Consider the following 21,506-nt stretch of genomic DNA (forward strand, 5'->3'; position numbering starts at 1 on the left):
GTGAGGTATGCAGGAGAACTATAGGGTGTTCATATTTATGTGCTGGGAGCGCTTCCATTTTTCTTTCGTTCTCTTTAGGGCGGGAACTGGCCTGCGGCATGACCATGTATGCAGCAGGTCTATTTTTCTATTCCTCAGTATCCACCACAATTACATTGTTTGTCTTTGTTGTACTGTAGAATGTCATTGAACAAGTAAAAAGGAGAAAAGACCTTTATGTACCGACAAATATGTCTTTATTAATGTTATCACAGAAACAATGGAAGTCGTGAAAATGGTGCGAAGTATTGACATTATATTATCGTGCCTTAGTCTTCAACCCCTTGTTGCTTGGACGCGAGAGACTAGAAGCAAAAAAAATGAAAATAAAGCTGATTGTGGTTTCATCAGCTGTAGAAGGAAAAGAGAGAATGAAAGAAGGAGAGTGAAATGTTAAGTGCACCGATTTGGAAAAGGAAGATAACAGCCCGCGTGGAAAGCACAATACCCACCTAGGTTTTTTGCTGTACTGGGTGACGGCGACAAAGTAAGCACCGACAAACTGTCGGACGACCGACGCGCTCAGGATGTGTCCGCTGTCTTCCACGATTCCAACGTTCACTTGGATGCGGTAGCTATTGTTACACGTTAGAGTGATCTGCAAGACATAGAAAAAAGGGCAGTTTCTGTATTGAGCGTTTAGTTTGGAGTGAGGCAGGTGTTAAATCGCGGTTTAGTCAGTAGAATGCACGCCTTTTTTTTTTATTCGTATGATATTGCACGTATGTACAAAAATCCAAATCCAGCCCGCGTGACGCACCAATTCTGCAGTGTGCGACTGGGCAGTCCACTTACCCTGAATGAACTGTCCACTTATAATGAAGGTATTCAGCTCCATTACCACAAGGCTAAACTGCATTGATGGAAGTTACAACAATCGCAGTGCACAGCAGCATGACTGGCACAAAGCACTTCGTTATTTAGTTCAATACAAAACTGGCCTGGCACCTCCTGCACTAGCTATCCTATAAAGGCAAATCTTAAAATAAGGTGTTGGGTGTCACAATGTTGGCTGAGAGTGGTGGAATTTTGGTCACCCATCCACAGTTCAACCTAATTAACAATACTCGGCATCCGTTGATCGACGAGTTATAACAGCGAAAATTACCAAAATAAGTGTTTGTCTCCTTGGGGTACACATGGTCATCTGTGCTATCTTTTGGTGTGACGAGAAACCACAATGACCAGAAAGAAAACAGGTATAGCGACGAGTATCGTGGTACGACTGCGTGTTGCGAGCTGGGCTCGGAAGAATGTGACTTGTGAAAGCCATCGCACGCACGCACCAAGACAGGAGACAGGACAGCACGGCAAGCACTTCTAGCACCCGCGCTGTCATAAATTCCCGATATGCTTCCCCAAGTGACGCTGGGCCAGCTTTGAACAAGCGCACACTGCGAACTCGACAGTCCTGTCCTGCGTCTTAGTGCAACGTGCGCGCTCGTTCAAAGCTGGGAAGTACAAAGGTCCAGGGTTTTAAATATGCCTGGTAGCGAAGCTTCCATATAGGAGCCGATACGTTCACAACATGGCGGTTCACCGGCGGTTCACGGGGCTTAGCGCCGTCTGCATGTCGAGGGAACACTTCCGGCGGAAGAAAAAATAATGTGACGCCATATCCTTTAAAGAAACAGAAATGACGTCACATTGTTTTCGAAGGCGCGAAATTTGTTTTGTTGGCCTGCCTTTAAAACTATATATTCAAGTGCCCCGCCATTCGACTTGATGGGCATTTCATGCTTTCAGCGCGGAAAGCGACGCAAGGCCAGCCGTACGATTGTCGAAATCGCACCCCTGCACGGAACATACTTTCTTTGGAGGCCGACGAAAGCTTCGAGGAGTAGAGTGCTGGTCCCATCGTCGGACGCAAAGCCCGTAGGCCAGCGCATTCGCACGAAAACTGCTAAACAATTATCTGGCGGTCGTAACTCACTACTTTTGATTGAACAGGTTAAGAATCGATGAAGCTACCTGCGTCACCAAATTCAGACAAAAGTCGACAAGCAAAAGAAAAGCACTACGTGTGAGGGTGGCGTATTTCAACAGGTGAACTTTACGAGCCCGCCTTTCTCGCACATTTCAAGAGCTGCAATGTATTGCGAGTGATAGGGGCGTCAACGCCCCCTGTAACGATGGGCGCTGAAAAGAAATGTATTTATTATAACGATAAAATTTAATTGACTTGTATTTTCTTAACTCGTCACGAATATATAAAATTGACCACAAATTTTATTTCCTTTGAATGAATCTGTGTCTCGCTTGAATAAAAAAAACGCTTTTTTCTTTCCCAATGTTTGTTCCCTCCAAACATAGTCGCGCTTCAATCGTTGCTCCCATAACCACCCTTGCTGATGTCGGTGACAACTTGTACTGAGCCACTTCTCGCCTGGATCTGGGCGACCTATTTGGGTCGACCTTGCAAGGTCCATCTAAATAGGTCGCGAAGCTTGCAAAAGGTCGTGAAGCACGCCAAGACTTATCGCCAGAGATATCAGTTAGTGGTGCACGATTGATGCGTGACTAGGCGAGGGGGAGGGGGGCAACGAACGCTGAAACTAGAAAACCTACGCGTAAAAAAAAATGTTCGAAAAAGTTCGAACAGTATACTGTCGTGCGAGTAAATATTTCGTGTCAAATATTTTGGGTAAACTGAAACAACAAATTGCATTTCCTTTTTCTATTTCACAATTTAGTTGTTCGTTATCGGTGACCCCTGACAATCAGTGATACTGTCGCAAGCCTTGGCATACTGTGCAAAGCAGCTAGTATGTCCTGCGGAATGGCGTTGCTCACTTGAACTCGGCGGCTTTGCCCGAGCTCTTTTTTGTTTTTATCATTATTTCCTTGCGTGTTTGTTTAAAATGTGACGTGCGCTTCACGTCAAATTTTGCGTGACCTAGCGCACGGCATTCATTCGCGAAGAGTGTGAGTGCAGGTTTTTGTTAACGTGCAAGTTCACGCTGCGTAAGCTGCCGCGTGGCAGCATTTTCGCACCGCGGGATGGATCGGTCCTGGACCGATTTTTCGCGGCATCCCGCAGTGACAAGACAGCCGCGAACGCCGAAGACCAATGAGAGCTGCCCCTTCAGTGATGTGCGGAGGGAGATGACTGGTTTTATGCGGACCCGCCCGACCGCGTGATTCGTACTAGTACGTGGTATCAGCAGGCACGCTCGTTTCGTACTATCGTCTGCTCGCGTCAGCTCTCGCTCGTGCTTATTGCAATTGTAATGGTTTGCGATAGTTTTTTTTTCTTTTTAGAATGATGAGTCTAAACCGAGACGTCCCGACGGAAAGGTTTTCGGAGACAGTGCGCCATATCCGATTCTGTGCGAGAAGACGCACCATAATTACATTTGCGCGGAGGCAACACCCAGTAGCTCATTCTCCTGGTCTTATGAACGCGGCGACGCCGCAACAGAAGGGACCACATCATCACGATTATGATTGGTGGCAACGACATCGTCATCATCATCATAAGTCATAACTCACGTGACGAACGTAAAAACAGCGCCGATCTGTCAGCAGACGAAGAAAAAAGCACGCAACATCGCGCACCTACACGCAGAGTAAAAGAGGAGGCGAGAGTTCATGATGTCACGTGAGTGCCGCAGCGGCTCGTCGCCAGTTGATGTGGCCGATCCACTGAATAAGGTGATACCTGTCTCAAGGGCGCGTGATGACGTACAGGAAATATCACGTGACCTAAGGAAGGCCAGAAGGGAACCAAAGCATGTCCAGCCGTGTATAAAACATTATTAATGATTACCAAAGTAAATTAAGGTGTACCAAGGAGGATTAGGGTGCATTAAGGAAGATTAAGGTGGATGAAGGAGGATTCATGCGAATTACATTAGGCTTAAGCCTTCGCGTCTCTTAGGCAGTAGCTAAGGACACGGGAATTTTACACTGGTAGCCTGCGAAGTATAGTGCAAGTTACGAACGGCAACTTAAATCACAAGCGCGGTTAAAATGGGGTAGCGGCGAACTAACTCTCACCGGGGGTGGTTTCGAGGTGAAGCCGTCGCTGGAGAAGAGCTTCAGCCGAGAAAACGACAGCACACGGCCGTTCCACGAGGAACCGGGATGCGGTGAATCCGGGTGGGAATACTGACCAACTGCACAAGTCCAAGGACGTGCCTCGTACTTCACCACAAACAAACGCAAAGAAAGACGCCTCTCTCGGGAGGCGGTGAAAAGGCCGACGACGGTAGCGTCTCGGTCGCACTGACCGCATTCGCTCCCAGTGGAATCCGTGAAGGTGAGCCAGGCCGTGTACTGCAAGTCGTCCACCAAGTTTGTAATCCGAAACGAAGGCGCTGGCTGCATGAACCTGCATGTGAGGGAGATGGTCGAGGCACGTTCATTTTTGACAAACACCGTTGTCACGCGATGGGTATAGGCAAGCACGTGTCGAAACGAGCAGCTAAAACACCATGATTGCACGATGCCATGCTGAGAAAGTCATGAACCGACAGCAATATACGTGGCTCGTGCATAGGTGCTTGTTCCTCGTATCTCAATGACGCGCTGCCTGTAGCCACGAACATGGGCGACTCAATCACCTTGCTTCAACACTGCTCAATCGGTTTCAACTGCAGGGATACTTTAGCAAAATGACACGATGATTATCATCCGCGTGATAAATGCCTAGCGTCCCGTGATTACTGTCCACTGCTTTTTTTTTCGGACCAGCATGTACACCACGGTGTGGTAAGTGAAGGTTCTCGGCAGGAACGCTATAATGTGTGCTCGGAACGCTCATGCCAACAACGGAAGGCAGGACGCTGCCCTGTGGAGTGCGATGTTGCAACGCTTCTGAAAGCGAACCGTTTTGAATTCGTCCCCTTGCACGACGAGGTGAATCCATATCGTCTTTCCGCATAACTGGTATCGCAATAATGAATATTTTAAATGCGCCACGACGATACAACTACGGCAAACTCCGTAGAAGAAAGCGGCGTCCGCCCGAGCACTACAATAACGCACTCAGCGTGCGTTCCTTTCATCCGCTGCTCTGTGGTAGTACGAGTCAATACGCGCATACGACCCAGAATAGGCCGCGCCAACACCCATGCCGATCGAGCAGCCGACGGGGGAGCTCCGAAAAAAAAAGAAGACACTCGCCTGCCCTGTGTGTGTATCAGCAGTTCCATCCTAGGCAGCAGGAACTCGTGCTGGTTGACGAGCGCGACATGGGGAACCTTGGCCGGCAGACTCGGAGCGATCGCAGGCTGCTGATCCGAGTCCTTCTTGGCAGGAAACTTGGGCCAACCGCTCCAGTCGTGAACTTCGTCCGGGTGGTCGCTGGGAAGGTCCGCCGGGCGGACGACGTTCGGCTGAATCCAGATGCCCATCTGCGGCTCGCCCGCAGCGAAGGCGGCCCCGGCTGCGACGATGGAGACGGTCGGCGCCTCTTCGATGTCGATGTCCTCCGACTGGGACGCGCCGGCCTGCGCGACGTCGCTGCTTCCGCTGTCGCTGCTGGAACCGCTGCTGCTGCTGCTGTCGCCGCTGCTGGTGCCGTCGTCGTCCCCGCTGCTGCTGTCGTCGCTGCTGCTGCTCGCCGACGGCTCGCAGTCGCCGCCCCTCAGCGTGGCGTAGCCGTTGCAAGCGCTCATCCGGCCGTCGTCGTCCCTGGGGAGACCGGCGTTGAGGCCAGCGCCAGCGGAGCCAGCAGCACGGCCCGACGACGCCATCTTCGAGGCACAAGCGGCGTTTGCGAAGTGCGTCGCAGCGAACGCGATTGCAGCTGGCCTGCGACTGTTCAGTAGCTGCCGTGCGCTGTGCAGTGACTCGTTGTATAGCGTGCTCGAAAAGTGTGCCACTCGAGAAGGCCGACGCATGGCGTTTTTGATGATGATGATAATGATGATGATCACCCGAAAGTATTTAGCACATACCCGCGCACGGGGATTGGTGTTCTCTGCCGTACGAGCGTGCCCTGGTTCTTGTACACAATTTTCTCCTCTCCCTCGAACCGCAGGAAGCCTAAAAACTTGTGTCGGAGCTTTCTTTTGTTGTCGCGATATTCTGGAGGAACATGCTCCCCTCCCCCCTCCCTTAATCAAATTAGAGAATGACTGGCACGAATCCAGGCTACAATAGCAATGGGCTTGGTCAACTTTTTTTTTTTGTGTGGAGGGGGGGGGGGAGGGTAAGTGATAATGCGCCAGAGGGTATTTTGCGATGTTTGAATGACTGGTTTTCTGGATATATCTGTCTTCGTCTTCGCTCGCAAACTGGCTCTTTTGGGGCGGCGCGTGGCCTCGCGCTTTTCTTTTCGCGGGCACAAATGCACGCGATGCGACGAGCCACGAGTTCACGGGAGTTGGACCAAGCGTGTTCGACCAAGCCACAGCGGCCGTGGTTCGACATACCAAATCGGCGGCCACATTCTTAAAAAAAAGTTTGCATCCTTCGCGGCTCATTTTGGACCACAATAATCGTCATCTGTCTTGCGCACCTTTGCCTTTATGACGGTACGTTTAGTTTGCGGCATGCGCAGGCTCCGTCACGATCTTAAGATTTGTGCTGGTTCCTGGAAAGAACCTGCAGGATCACGTCAACAATGGCATAGCATAGTGCAATGCGAGGAGGGGGGAGCAAACAAGTCTTCTCTCGTGCCGTCAGTGGTGTATCCAGAAAACATTCGTGGGGCCGCAACATTCGTATGGGGACGGATTGCCAGCGAAGCTGTTTAGGCTGCATACATTATGAAATCATACTTTCCTTTAACGGCACCACACTGCGTCGTCGCCACATACTGTCTCCCCTCTCCCTCGAACGCTCGGCTGCGCGCGCTTATTCCTGTCCACGATACGGATGCAAGGAAATAATCTGAGGCGAACGAATGATTATACACACCAAGTGACACGACATTTCACATGATTTAATCGATTTGCTGCATTTTATTGGGCGAATAAAAGGACGACACCTTCTATGTTTTTATTAGGTTATTTTACATATTCAGTTACTTTTTAATGTCACGGGAAAACACGCAATAGGTTTTGTTCTTGTCAAAATTCCTCCTATTTCTTTACCGATCTCTCGCGTGTGTTTATTTGATGCCACACCCCCAGTCCTATGTGTATAAGCTTCCTGTTATTTTTCTTTCAGTTATCTGTAATCCTCACTCGCACACCACTTTCCCCGTTATATTCTTCAGGAGATGTAAAGTACGCCCTATATTACCCTTTCTCATAACAGGCCAAAGTGCCAGCTATTCTAATAAATTGATTCATTTTTTGGCGTTTGTCCTGGATGTCGCCATGAAAGTACGGGATAGTTCGTGACCGCGCGTCTTGCTCTTTTTCCAATCGCGCTTTTTGTTTTGTCTCCGGTAATGCATAAACTGGTCTACCTAGCTGATAGCTAGGATAACCTGTAAGATTCGTGTGCTATTTCCCGCTACCCACATGCTCGTCACTGGACGCGCAGGAAGGCTGACTCATTCCGTTGTCAGCATGCCGAGATACGCCACGTCATCGGTGGGTCGCGTCGCGTTTGTTCGCTCTCTGAATCGGGAATTTTTTTTTGTCTATATCAGGCGTATCATATAGGCCTGATAGTTCTTGATAGGTGAACTGGTCGGCCTAACAAGAACAGATTCGAATCGTTCCAATTTCTTTTCGAGCTGTACCGATAGCCTGCCGGCGACTTCCGATTTGTATATATATATATATATATATATATATATATATATATATATATATATATATATATATATATATATATGTTCAGCAGATTGGCCATTCAATGGCGCCCGATATGAGAGATATCAGCATATGATATCAGTATGAGGCACTCTTCGTTACTGGACGCGTAACTTGTCGTACATGTCGTGACGGACGTGCTCCCGAGACACGCATATATATACGACGCTTAACCTACTCAGCCCCTTATGTATACCTGGCCTTTATTATTCCTTTATTTCCAAAATTAACTCAGAATCGATTACGTGAAGCAGTCATTCACCGTATGAGCTCAGATGCATGTGAAACTGTACAAAAGTAGCCTATAAGCTCATTGTTGCTGTCAGCCTGTGTGAAAACTGACATCAATTTGATTCACGACAATTGTTTTGTAACGGACGGTGTAAAGTATATATGTAGCGCGTTTTGAATAGTGCCAGTTTAGATGAAAATCCACACACTCGGCGACCCAACTTGGTGAGAGGCTCATAGAAGAGCGGCAGACACCAACTGGCACATACTCAGGGACACAAGTTGGCATCAAAAAGGTTCATCGAAGGTCAGAGCAGACCGATTAGAACATACGTATACAGTGCTCCAAATGGGCGTCAAATAGGTTCACTGAATAGCGGTGCCTACCAAATCCCGCATCTATGCAGTGACCCATGTCGACGTCCACCCTGCTTGGACGTCCAGCCAGGTCGCTTCCCTCTGCCAAAAGCCACTTGCCCTGCCCGAGCTCCAGGCGGCCCTGAGGCGAGGGAAACGCCGCAGCGCACCAGGAGCAGACGGTGTAACGCCACAAATGCTCCGCAACCTGGCCGCCAGCGAGCAACAACGCCTGCTCGAGTGCTTCAATGAGATCTGGCAGCCAGGGCAGGTAACAGAGGTATGGCGCACAGCCATTGTGGCACCCATCTTCAAGGCCAGAAAACCGGCTAGGGAACTGTCGTCCTATCGACCGGTTTCCTTCACCTCCGCTCCCTCCGCTGCCGCAAGGTGATGGATGCCATGGCCCTGGCACGACTGGACTGGGTGGCCCGTGCTCGCGGCTTCCTGGTAGACAAACAGACGGGCTTCCGGGGGCGGCGGTGCACTGCGGACTCCATCGCTGACATGGTGTCCACCGTGGAGGATGCCAAAGCCGGCGGGGACCTCGTGATGCTCTTGGTAATCGATGTACAGGATGCCTTGGACAGCCTCCCTCACACAGTTGTCCAGCAGGGCCTGGACCTTCTCGGCATATGTGGCAACCTGCAGGAGTTCCTCTCGTCGTTCCTGCACAATCACACCCTCAGGGTGCGTGTGGGTTGATCGAAGAGCACCCCCGTCCAGTCGCTGCAGGCGTTCCACAGGGGTCAGTGAGGAGCCCCTTTCTTTTCAACCTGGCCTTGGCATGGTTGCCTGCTGCCCTGCCAATCGACCCTCACTTCCCCGTGCAGTCCTCAATCTGCGCGGATGACATCGTCCTATCGGTACGGGGACCACCGCAACACATCCGCAAGACACGTGCGGCCCTACAGAGAGCCCTGGACACTTCGGCTGCCCATTTGTGCAGCATCGGCCTTACCATCTCGGCCAGGAAGACCGAGGCCTTCTCGGCCTCGGTCTTCGGCCAGGAAGACCGAGGCATCCCTGAGCAGCAGCCCACCGCTAAGCTGCCCGGCTGCGCTTGGAGGGCGTCCAGATTCCATGGAGCAAGGCACTCACGTACCTGGGGCTGCGCATTGACCATCGGCTGACCTGGCTGCCGGCTACCAACGCCCTGTGCACCCAGACGCTCCGGTTCCTCAAGGCGATCTCACAGCTCCTTGCCCGTGTACAGGGCTGTACCACCAGGTGGGCCCTGCAGCTCTTTGAAGCTGTAGCCACTTCACGGCTACTGTATGCCCTCCCTCTTGTGGCGCTGCCCCCACCCTGCCTGCGGAAATTGGGGCTTCAGCACCGGTCAACAATGCGGGTCTGTCTTGGCGTTCCCCGAACCTCACAAGTGGCCGCCATTCTTGCTGAGGCAGGTACCTGGGCCCTGTCACTACTCTTCCTGCAACAGGGGTTACGACACGTTGATCGCCTACACCATGCCGCAGATGATCATCCACTCCTGACCCATCTACGCTCCCGGCCAGCATCACACATGGGACGGCTGTGTGGCCTCTATAAGGAAGTCATAGGGCACACGCCTGCAAACGCCGTACACCCTCGCCCACCACATCGACCACCAATCCCTATCTCGACGGGGCTGCCAGGTGACTTAAAGTACCGTTCCGCAACATGTGCCCTACAGCAGACGGCATCCTCTCTCCTCCAAGAGAGACTTGGGGACCACCTTCACATCTTCGTCGATGGATCCGTGATACCGGAGACGGGTTCATCCACAGCAGCCTGCGTTGCACCGGCCCTACAAAAGAGCATGCTGTGCCGACTCCCGGGACATGCAAGCTCTACCGCAGCAGAGCTAGCAGGACTCCACCTTGCTGTGGACCTACTGGCAGAGGCGCTACCAGCGACCCCGGCAGCCATCTTCTGCGAGTCCAAGGCGACGCTGCTCTGCCTGCAGAACCCTGACAGAGATAGCCTTGGGATTGCGCTGCTCTCTTCAAGACTGACGACCCTTCAGGACGCAGGATGCTCACTATCCCTGCATTGGCTACCGGCACACGTGGGGATCCCGGCCAATGAAGAGGCGGACACTCTTGCAAAAAGTGCCCAACACTCAAGCGTCCCCTTCAGCCCTGCTGTAACGGCCGCAGACTTCTTGAGACTGAGGCTGCGTCGGCACATCATCGCCTGCCACCCGGACAAACGGGCATCTCTGGGCCGGCCTCTACGGCCTCTTCCACAGCACGGCCTCCTACGAAGGGATGCCTCGTTGCTGCTCCGACTGCAAGTTGGCTGCTACTGGACGACAGCCCGCCGGCACCGCCTTGGGAAAGTCACCTCGCCAGCCTGTGCCTCCTGCGGTGAGCCAGAGACCCTGGAGCACCTCCTGTTGGCCTGCCCTGCGCACCAGCAGAACCGCGGCCGACTTCTGCAGGAGTTCCACCGCCTGGGGCTCCCATGTTCATGACAGGAAGATATCCTCTTCCCCTGTCGTAATCAGCTACCAGCCTTCCTAAGTGTCGTCGAGTACCTCGACTCGTCGGGGCTCTCGGCGAGACTATAGGAAATTTCTACAAAGACCACCACCTCGAGCTTCCTGATCCGCCACTACTTCGCTTCTGCTGGGCCACCTCCTATACGGTCTACCTCCAGCCTACTCCTCCGGTCGAACCCACTGGGCCCTCCCGGCCGGGCTTCTCTGATGCTACTAGGACGATCCTCTACCTTTCTCCCTCCTACCCTCTCTCTCTTTAATCCAATCTCCCCCACCCTGCTTGCGCTGAGCCGCACTGGGTTCGCGGCACTGAAATATTTCTATCTCGGCTATTAATGAGCCGATTTGAAACAAATTTTGCTACAGAACGCTCTCTAGAGGACATATAACAACTTCCAGCGTATAATCAAAATTCGCTATGGGGCTTGGTGAGGGGCCCTTAAATTGAAGCCCATGCTTGACTTGGTCACGATGACACCTGACTTGAACGCGCCCAAGGAAAGGCAACGAGCATGTTGGTCCTGTTCATGGTAGGCATTATGTTGACTAAGTCAAGCATGGGCTTCAAGTTGGGGCGCATCTTCAAATACATGATTTGTTTACCTCATACTTGTACCCTCATACTTTTGTTAACGCGTCATTTCTGTACCCAGTTCCCCTACACCCTCAGAAGCACGCGCATAGTGTTGCACGTACATATACCACTACGGCTGCATCCTCAATTAATACAGCCTATATCCGATCTGTCACAAAATGTCTGACATGTTTGGGCACCTTGAGTTCATACACGAGTGAAATTTATTCAAAAATGCGCATTTGCGCGTTTCGCGCAAATTGAGCAATCGAAGATCAGGTATGCGAAGAAAATAACTTTTGATGGTATATAAAACGTACGATCGCCCGGTATTAGAATTTGTTTGGGTTTTATTCTCTAGGGGTACCACCATAAAAGCTTCGGCCACTAGTTTTGTTAAAGCGAGAGGCGCCACGTCTGTGTGCGTGCGGTGTGTGTGTGTGTGTGTGTGTGTGTGTGTGTGCGTGTGCGTGTGCGTGTGCGTGTGTGTGTGTGTGTGTGTGTGTGTGTGTGTGTGTGTGTGTGTGTGTGTGTGTGTGTGTGTGTGTGTGTGTGTGTGTGTGTGTGTGTGTGTGTGTGTGTGTGTGTGTGTGTGTGTGTGTGTGTGTGTGTGTGTGTGTGTGTGTTATTGTATCGAGGTCCGGGAGTCGCGGGACACCCCGCCAGCATATGTCTGATTCCAATGATGTCAATACAATCGCTGCAGTCCATCTTTATCCTCCAGCTGGATATATTTTATTAATGGTGTACGGTGTGGGATATGCACCCGTCATTGTATGTTATTAAATGATCTCTAGATTCCCTGGCTTGATGGTGAACGCCTCAGTTGTGAGTGCCACGGTTAGTAAGTCCTCGTGCCAAGTCATGAGCAACCTCATTGAGGTTTACCCGAATCTCGTCCACTTTTCCCATTGCGCAGGAATCCATCGGATTTCAGTTCTCATAATTCCAATGTTTTCAAAAAGTTTAGCTGCAACTCCAGCTACGTAGCCTTTATCAAAACACTTTACAGCGGATTTCGAATCACTGTAAATGCAGGCCTACATATTACTCCTGATGGCTAGAGCAATTGCCGCTTGTTCCGCCACCATGGGGTGCTTAGTAAAAATAGTGAGAGCGTCTTGCACCTTCCCTTGATAATTTGATACAATGGCCGTATATGCATCTTTACCTTTCCACCAGGCAGCATCAACTATAGCTGCCAGTTGGTTCTGCTGCTCTATTTCCTGCAAGAGTGCTTTAGCTCTTGCCTTTCTCCTTTCGATATTATATTCTGGATGCATGTTTCTTGGGAGAGGGTTGGTTCTGATCTTGTTTCTAACTTCAGCCTTTAATTCTACTTCAGCCTCTATTGGGCTCCTTGAAGTATTCAGTTCTGCACCTATTGCTTGTAATATTGACACGTGTACTTATCTGTATCGGGCAACCACGTTTCACCACCTAACAAATGTAATCACGCAGCGTGGGACGCGCCTGCATGTATCCGAAGTTTCTGGAAAGTTATCGATGCTTCTATCCGCTGTTTGTTGTCGCCGAACCTTATGTTATCTGATTTCATCGCGTAACGCGAATGGTGTAGAACTTTGTGGAAGGCACACGGGAGGGGGCGGACACTCCGTATACATCCCATTGGCCGTTTTTGAGCAGACGCTCTTTCGACGCTAGCGCCAAGGTCCCCTTCAGTTACGGCCCTAATGAAGGGGCGACGCATTACGCAAAATGGCGGCGCACATGATTGTTTACGTTGCCATGGCAACAGCAACAGCAGCCGCGCGGCGCCTCCTCTCCCAAACGTTTTTCTTTCCTTTTTGTTTTTATTATGCCGACCCGCTCCACTCTCTTTCTCTCTTTCCCCCATGTCGCGCGCGCTGCTCACTTTTTTTTTGTTTTTACCCGTAAGCGGCGCGTTTTTTCTTTTTTATAGCGCGCTTGTTACCGCGCGCCACGCGCCAGCTCGCAAGCAATGCGCGCGCTACGCGGCGCATTGGCATTGCTGGCGAGCTGGCGCGTGGTGCGCCGTGGGCTATGCATTGGCACGCACGCAGTCTTGCCCATACTTATATTATACCAGCATGTGGCGGGACATAAAAAAAATTCTACTTCCAACACAACAGATGTTCAGCCTCGCTTTATTGACTTCGTTTCCGAAAAGAGATTTTTTTACAACGTGGTGTGATACACGCTCCAAAAATGAGCAAAAGTGAGAGGTGCATGACATATACAAGAGTACTAAAGACAAAAGTTCACAGATGGTGAAATAACAAAAGAAAGCGTGCAGTGAAAGCGCTAGAAAACGCGAAGGCCATTCCATGTACACACATATAAAAACAACATTTTTATATAACGTCCTCAAGACCTAAATGTAGACGAGCTCCTGATATGTGCACTAAGATATTGCACAAAATTGGACGACGTGTATGACGTAGTCATGACAACTATAAAAAGGGAAAACTCACTAGTAATGGCAAAAACAAGGACACGCAAAACACCTGAAAGATAGAATAAAATGCTAACATTGTTTGATTGAGAGCCACACCAAAAGAAAGCTCACTTATAGATCTGCACGAAAATATATGAAATGCTTGACATGTTCATTACTACTGAACAAATTGAAAAAAACATGGCAGAAAAAAATAACATCGTACTAAAAACTGAAACAAACATTATCACATTATTTCGCACTTGGTCACAACTTGAGTAAAGGTGGCAAGGGAACAGGAGATAGTCGGCTTTTGCAGCAGCACATAGAAAACATTCGCAGAAAGGCGTATTCCTCAATCAAAGACCAGGTAAAACAAGCCAACACGACCCTTCTTTCTACCCGAATGCAATGCTTAGCAGTAAAATTACGTCACTTAAGGCACTAAGTCGTACCTACTGGGCTGTCCCTTGTATAATAAACATGAACTGCAAAAATCTGCATGTAGGACACTTGCAATGCTCATGCTTTCCAGAGGAAAAAAAAAGCGTATCATGCCTACACATGAAGGTTGTTCGCGCGGTTTTCCCATCGGGGGTTACTGAGATAGTACACAAACACTAACAGTAATTTTTCAGCTGTTAGTTGGTTTGTAGAACGTGATACACAGAAAAAGCACTGAGGGCGGTATGGAAAGCTGGGCAAGTTACTGAAGTTGCAGAATGAGACTTGGCACAGAAAAACACACGTCACAGACCAGGTGACAATGAGGAGGAACATCTATTTGTCAGCTTTCTCTACCGGGAAGAGGCAAGTGTAGCACAATCAAGGCGCAACGACGTCCGGAGCCTCATGGAGTACACAAATGGACAGGGCTGTGTTCGTGTACATGCGCCTTCTGATGTCCTTGGGTCTGAGCCCTCACCTGTTGTCTTTGGGCACCCGGAACAACCTTGCAGGGCTTGTTTTTGAGGTATTTGTGCACCACTGCACGATGCACGAGCGGTACGAGTCGTGAAACGGGTGAAACATCGCGGAGCACAAGCACACAGCTACCGAGGAACACAGAACTGACTAAACTAGCCACGTCGGTAAACGCACAGCAGCGCACGTATCTCGATGACAGTAGATAACAAAAATAAAGCGTTACGTAGCGGACTAAGCAGCAGCCGGGCCGGCGGGGATGGCACGGCGGCGCGGCGCGTAGACAGTCGAAGGTGAGGGAGTTGAGAGTGTATTACGAGAGAGGGCGTAGGGAGAGGAGCCTAGCGGGGGGAAGGGCTTGGCCACCTGGATCGGCGCGCGTGCGCGCGATAATCTACGAGGCCATGCAAGGGAAACAGATTTTTGCGTCGCCCTGTACACAGATGGCGCCAATTTCCTGCGCCACCGGAACCGAGGAGTGTCCCCCCCCCTACACGGGTCCGAACGATTAGTCTGGAACATTCGACGACTGCTCTATAAAAGCCGACGCGCTTGACCCGCTGATCAGATTTTCGACGATCGCCGAGTGTGTTCGCCGCTATCGTTGTGCTTTAGGTGTAGCCTGTTTTGTGGGCACAGGTTCGCCCAATAAAAGCCAGTTTTGTCTTTCACAGTACTGCTGCTGTGTCATTTAACGTCACTACCACGTGACAATATGTTCCTGCCAACTCGTGACTTTGTCAATCTTTCGTGTCGCGCTAGCTGTTGGGCCTCCGCGATTTCTTCCATTGCGTTGTGCACCCCTAGACTCATGAGTTTGTCGGTTGCAGCGTTACTGGGTATCCCTGGGGCTACTTTAACGAGCTTCCTGAGCATCACGTTAAGTTTGTTAAGTTCTGCTTGCTTCCATTTGAATAATCCAGCCACATAAGTGAAGTGACAGAGAGAAAAGGCGTGTATTAGCCTCAATGCGCTGTCTTCTGCTAAGCCTCTGTGTCTATTGGTAATTCTCCTCAATAACCTAATGGTTTCATCTGTTTTATTCGAGATATTTTGCATTGTTCAATAGTTAGTACTGTTTCCGTCTATGTGATACCCAAGAACCTTGATTTTTTCAACTAGCCTGATTGCGGATCCTTCATAAGTGTATCAGCACACTCTTCGCTCATCTTCCGGAATGTAACTTCTTGGTTTACGACCTTTTCTGCGATGTATAATGACTAAGAGTTCTGATTTGGCTGCCGAGCATTTCAACCCCATGTCTTTCAATGTGTTCTCAACATCTAAACTTTCCTTTAATCTGGTATCTGTCTGTTCTACATTGCCCTTGGCACTCCATATGGTTATGTCGTCGGCATATATGACATAATGTATACCCTCAATTTTATCAAGATTTCTTGCAACCTCGGACATTGCTAAATGGAATAGCATGGGTGAGAGCACAGACCCTTGTGGAGTACCCATATTTCCCAAATTCTTAGGTTCTGATTTAAGCTCACCCAGCATGGGTTGTGCAGTTCTATTTCTAAGAAAGTCCTTAATCATGTTAAAAAGTCTCTTACCTGAACCCATCTCCGAGAGAACGTCAAGTATTGCCTTATGCATTATACGATCAAAAGATTTTTCCACATCCAATCCCAAAAGAGCTTTCGTATGCGCTGGGCTGGCCTGTATAATATTTAATAATTATAAACATTAATCTTCCGGACATCATAATTACCTGGATTACAGACTATCTGGATAATCGCCAACAGTATGTTTCAGTTGATGATCACAACTCGGGATACCTACCAGTCACTTCAGTTGTTCCCCAGGGCAGTTCGGCATCTAAGTTTCATTTCGGAGTTCACCGTAGACCTAAGGTAGATTGAAGGCCCCGTGAACGCTGCTGCCAACGCCCTTTCCCGCGTAAGTGTCCTAATATTTGATGCTGTTGAATTCGACGCAATTTTAGAGGCACAGCGTCGTGGCAGTGAACATCGCGACTTGTGCGCAAGCTCTAATTCTTTCTCGTTGTCTGATGCGCCTCATCCTTATCCTCTGCTACAATTGTGTGTGATGTGTCTTCTGGCCGCACGTGCCCTTTTGTGCCGCCCGAACATTGTCGTCAAATCTTCACTAAGCCGCACGAAGCAAGCCACCCTGGCATCCGCGCCACTGAACGCCTCATCACGTCTCGTTTTGTGTGGTGCGGCGTCAACAAAGACGTCCGCCGCTGGGCTCGTGAGTGTTTGCAGTGCCAACGTGCGAAGACGACGCGACACACCAAATCTCCCCTTCAAACCTTCCGCTGGCCAGACTGTCGCTTTGACCACGTGCTCATTGACATTGTCGGTCCACTCCCATCATCGCGCGGAAAGCACCACATACTCACTTGTGTGGATCGCTATGCACGCCGGCCCGAGGCATTCCCGCTTCACGATATCACGGCATCCACCCTAGCCTCATATTTCTTTGCCGGATGGATCTCTCGCTTCGGCTGCCCCAGTATTGTTACTACGCACCATGGCCGTCAGTTTGAGTCCGAAATATTCAGAACACTAACACGTATTCTCAGTGTATGGCACGTCCACACAACGGCATACGGTGCCACCCCTCCGCAAATAGAATGGTCGAACGACTGCACCGACAGCTGAAGGCTGCTCTCGTGGCTCGCAACGCCCGAACTTCATAGGTTGACGAACTTCCCCTCGTGATGCTCGGAATTCGCTCGGCGATTAAAGAAGACCTCGGGTGCACTGCAGCTGAAATTGTGCTTGGCACCGCCCTTCGCTCTGGCTCCTGCCCCCGACCTGTCACCACCTGACGTACATCAAGCAGCTTCGGCATTTGCGACTGAGACCAACGTCCACACAACAACCGTCCAACTATGATGTCTTCGTAAGCAGAGACCTTGCTTCATCGAACCACGTCTTTGTGCGACACGAAGACATCCAGCCAACTCTTATGGCACCATACGAAGGCCCTTTCAAGGTGCTTGGGAGTGCCGACAAGACCTTCAGTGCGACAGTAAACGGCCGCATGGACATTGTTGCGTACATGCTGAACTCATTTATTTCGGTTCCGTTTCTTCAAAGCTAAACGGTAGAACCGGCGCGAAACGCACCTAATAAGACGTCCAACACAGAACAGTAACTTTAGTCGCCGATGCGCAATGAAGCAGCGGCGAGTAGGCCTAATGGTCTATGCAGTGTGGCGGTGACGAAAAGTCACTGTTGGCCGATTTGGTAACAGGCTGCAAATCATTGCGGAATGTGTGCCACTTATATGTTAGTTCAGTTGGGACCGATGAGCCGAGTTTGCGTGTGCAGGTCAGATTGACGACGTTTGAAGCTGCGTAAAGCCTGTCGTGAACCTAACACGACAGGCATTCCTATCATCATCTACGTGGTCCGAGTTACGCACATACTTTCAGAATTTACGAAATATGCACTTCTTTTCTTGCTGTTGCCTTTACCAGCATCTCGTAACCTTTGCGATTGGTCATGTAGACCGTTAGCAGAAAACCATTAATAGAATTCTGTTTATTTGATTTTTCAGTTAGTTTGATCCCGACCGAAGGTTCCAGCCAGCATCCGTGCATGTCTGTTGGCCTAGACTTGTTATTTTGATCCTAAAATTGGCCTTCACTAAATATTTCAAACTGGAGTGGTCAACATGCACGTGCCTGATCTCGATGGTGGTGCCAATAGCAATACACTTTAGCAGCAGCTTATAGAAGCGATGAATGCCTTGAACATGCATCATCCACCAGAAATGCCTATTGTCAGCCTACCCTAGTAGGATTTTAAAGCAAAAACGATAGAGCGCTATAAATGGTTATGGAGTTTACTCAATCCGGGTCCTTTTTTTTTCTTGGAAAATTGGTCTGAAAATTGCCTGCACGTGGTGGAATCGGATACAATACAAAACCACATGCGACGACAGCGGCTATCATACTCACGTGTGATGACGACGTTGGTGAGGTGCCACTTTGTCTTTGATTGCAAAAGCTCAGTCTAAAGATGTTTATGATTGTTGCGAAGTCATTTCGTAAGCGTAGAATATCAAACGTAATGGATTGTATAAAAGACGTTGTGGTTTGTATCGATAAAGATTGAGTAACTATTAATGATGGACGTTAAGTGTAAATTTCTATTCTCTAAAGGTAAAATTTGCCTATTTCGTCTTTTTAGATTGTCAAAATAGAAGGCAGGCTACGCTTTTTTTGCTAAAAAAAATTACGTGGACATTAGATTTCTACTTTGAACACAGAAAGTGGGTGCGAGTTAGAATTGGCCAGCACTGATCAATAAATCAGCAGGCAATTGCCTTTTCTTTTTTTCTGCATTTATTAAATTAAGCTTGCTGGATAACCTGATTTCTTCACTATCGTAAAGGTCGCATCAACAGAAGTTAACTGTATATGTTGGCATGTTGCACGGTTTTACTGGTAAACTTCTGTCGGTAAGCTTTTGCAGCCGAGAGTGCATGGCACATACCACCTAATCAGCATCATGTGTAGGTGCATCACTTTTAAGTGGCTCTCTTCACCACCGCATGGTAAGCATTTTCCGTGTTTCTTTTCATACTTCAAATTCAGTTCAGTATGCAACTATTTACTTGGGTCTAACTCGCTAAAGCATGACATGGGCATTAGAATAAAAATCAAAACGGCCCATAGGTTGTGACCGAATCCCTCCCCAATATCTTGAAATATTTCCAACTTCGGAAGCTGTGCCTCGCCATATTGCAGGTGCTCCTGCAAGCGCCAGATGTTTGTCATGACAAAATGAGGCTTGGGGCAATGGGAATTGGATGCAATAAAGTTCATTTTTTCATTTGAAAAAAAAATCGGCACTTTCTTCTTAAATGTACCATGCATCATAACCTGGTAAGGGGACTGTCCCAACCCAAGGTAACCTTTCTAAGCAAATGAGGGGGGGGGGGGGGCAGGGGAGTTATACCTAGGGTGTCTACCTACTAGGAAAAGCGGGAAAACCGGGAATTCTCAGGGATTTTGAATAAAGCTCAGGGAACTTGTGCTTCTATCAGGGAAAATTAGCTGTATTTTTATTGAAAGGGAGCGAAAGTCGCACTAATGCTGGCTGCCGTAACAGAGGGGGATCGTAACGAATCGTCTTTCGACGCCGTGTCATCGGCTGGAGGAGTTTACAGTCGGTGGCCGACTTTCCGGACGCCCGACGGCTCCGCGGCACTATCACGTACCCCATAGAAACAATGTCTAAGAACGTCTCTAATTTCGGACACAAGAGCCTTTCGCAGTCCGATTTTCCGGACTTTCTGCCATGATCGTCGGTCCGAAACGGCATTAATCAAAGCCACGATTGCCGCCGTTTTGATTACCTCGCCACCGTGGCAAACGCTAGGCCTAGCTGCTTCAACGTTCGTTATAAAGCTTCTTGCCGCTCGGCGCCGTGTTTTTCATTGAAAAAATTCGCCACTGTAAGCAGTGGCACTGCCTCTGTCTTTGTGGTCCTCGCGATTGGCTTCGAAGCTCGGAAAGTACGACAAGCTGCATAATGCCGGTTCCCAAAAGTCAGCTTTGCTTCGCTACAAGATTGTTACGCGGTGAAGCATAACAAGTGTGGGAAGGGGCAATTGTCACGAGACACAGTATCTATTCCGTAAAGGGACCCTGAAACGATGTTGACAATTTTCTACAAATGTACTTAGTCGTTAGAGTAGGTACTTCTGATCATTAATTGACGCATCAAAGTGCTCTGCGTAAAGCGTGTATATTACCATAAGGTTTTAAAAATGCACATTACTGCCGATCGCAGCACACTGCTCGGCGGAATTTTAAGCCGCCCCTACTCAAATGACGCAAATCACCCATATTACGTCAGTGGGACGAGCTATCTGATTGGCTGACTAGGGCGCGTCATCGATAATTTTACCAATTTTATGGTAAATAAATAATGTTCGTAATAGTTCAAATGTTAGTTAATTTGTTTTTATAAAAAGAAAGTAGCATGAACGGAATGCACAAGAAAAATGTTTCAGTACATTTAAGCCCTTCCGGCACACAGCAAGTGTCGTCTGCTTCTGTTACAACGTGTCCCGTCTTTGACGAGAGCTCTCGCCGTCAGTGTCGGTCTGTCTTTTCGCGAGCGCTATGATTCAACTTTGTTGTCTTGTGGACTGCAAACGTAGTGACTGACAATATGTCAAGCTGCGACATCGTGTCCCACTGTAAGCCAGTACATGAGCGAACTGGCAGCAGCGCATCGGACTACCGCTATCCGATCCGCACCAGGACTTGCGCGATTGCAGCCGGCACTCCACACCGTAAGATTACTAACGCAATAGGGTTTCGCGAGTCCTGTATTAGGGTAAACGCAAGCGCAAGGGGACAGGGCCTGGCCATGTCCCCTTGCGTGTCCTTTCATGGTATCAACAGAAGCGCTAATGTGAATGGTCTGCAGGGTGCAGCCACCTGGTTGCATAAAGCTCAACCACACACAGTAGCAGTAATAAAATGTATTCTTTGCTGCCGGTGTAAGTTTTTCGCAGGAGTGTAATTGTTAACACGTTGTGTTTGGTAATGTTTAAAATGTTTTACACTTGGTGAGAGCAATAATTGCTCTTTATTTGGCTGGTTTAGCTCTGCGCTAAAGGGTGGCTGGATCATGGAGACTGGTCAGGCAGCTCACGTACGCCTACGCTAAAGCTCCTTCATCAGCTTGAGTTTATGTCTCCACTGTTCCGTCGAAACGCCCAGCTAGCCTGTGGTTATCGGAATACCAGACACGTTCGACG

General features: G+C 49.3%; 2 protein-coding genes across 4 annotated transcripts; one reads left to right on the forward strand and one right to left on the reverse strand.

Moving 5' to 3' along the window:
- Nucleotides 1-213: 213 nt before the first annotated feature.
- Nucleotides 214-6,078, reverse strand: LOC139057496 (optomotor-blind protein-like). Of its 3 annotated transcripts, XM_070535857.1 has the most exons (5): nt 5,167-6,064; nt 4,272-4,372; nt 4,039-4,157; nt 492-637; nt 214-344 (listed from the first exon to the last, which is right to left on the reverse strand). In XM_070535857.1, the coding sequence occupies exons 1-5, from the start codon at nt 5,883-5,885 to the stop codon at nt 299-301; spliced, it is 1,131 nt and encodes a 376-aa protein (XP_070391958.1). In that variant the 5' UTR covers nt 5,886-6,064; the 3' UTR covers nt 214-298. The 3 variants fall into 3 exon arrangements, with proteins under 3 accessions (XP_070391958.1, XP_070391956.1, XP_070391957.1); XM_070535855.1 differs by having other exon boundaries at nt 4,039-4,372; nt 5,167-6,078; XM_070535856.1 differs by having other exon boundaries at nt 214-390; nt 4,039-4,372; nt 5,167-6,078.
- A 2,460-nt stretch (nt 6,079-8,538) lies between these two features.
- LOC139057732 (uncharacterized) lies at nt 8,539-10,800 on the forward strand. The gene is made up of 4 exons (XM_070536480.1): nt 8,539-8,613; nt 8,733-9,032; nt 9,176-9,435; nt 9,573-10,800. The coding sequence occupies exons 1-4, from the start codon at nt 8,539-8,541 to the stop codon at nt 10,798-10,800; spliced, it is 1,863 nt and encodes a 620-aa protein (XP_070392581.1).
- The last annotated feature ends 10,706 nt before the right edge of the window (nt 10,801-21,506 follow it).

Source organism: Dermacentor albipictus, chromosome 3, assembly GCF_038994185.2.
Source record: "Dermacentor albipictus isolate Rhodes 1998 colony chromosome 3, USDA_Dalb.pri_finalv2, whole genome shotgun sequence".
In the NCBI taxonomy this organism is placed as follows: domain Eukaryota; kingdom Metazoa; phylum Arthropoda; class Arachnida; order Ixodida; family Ixodidae; genus Dermacentor; species Dermacentor albipictus.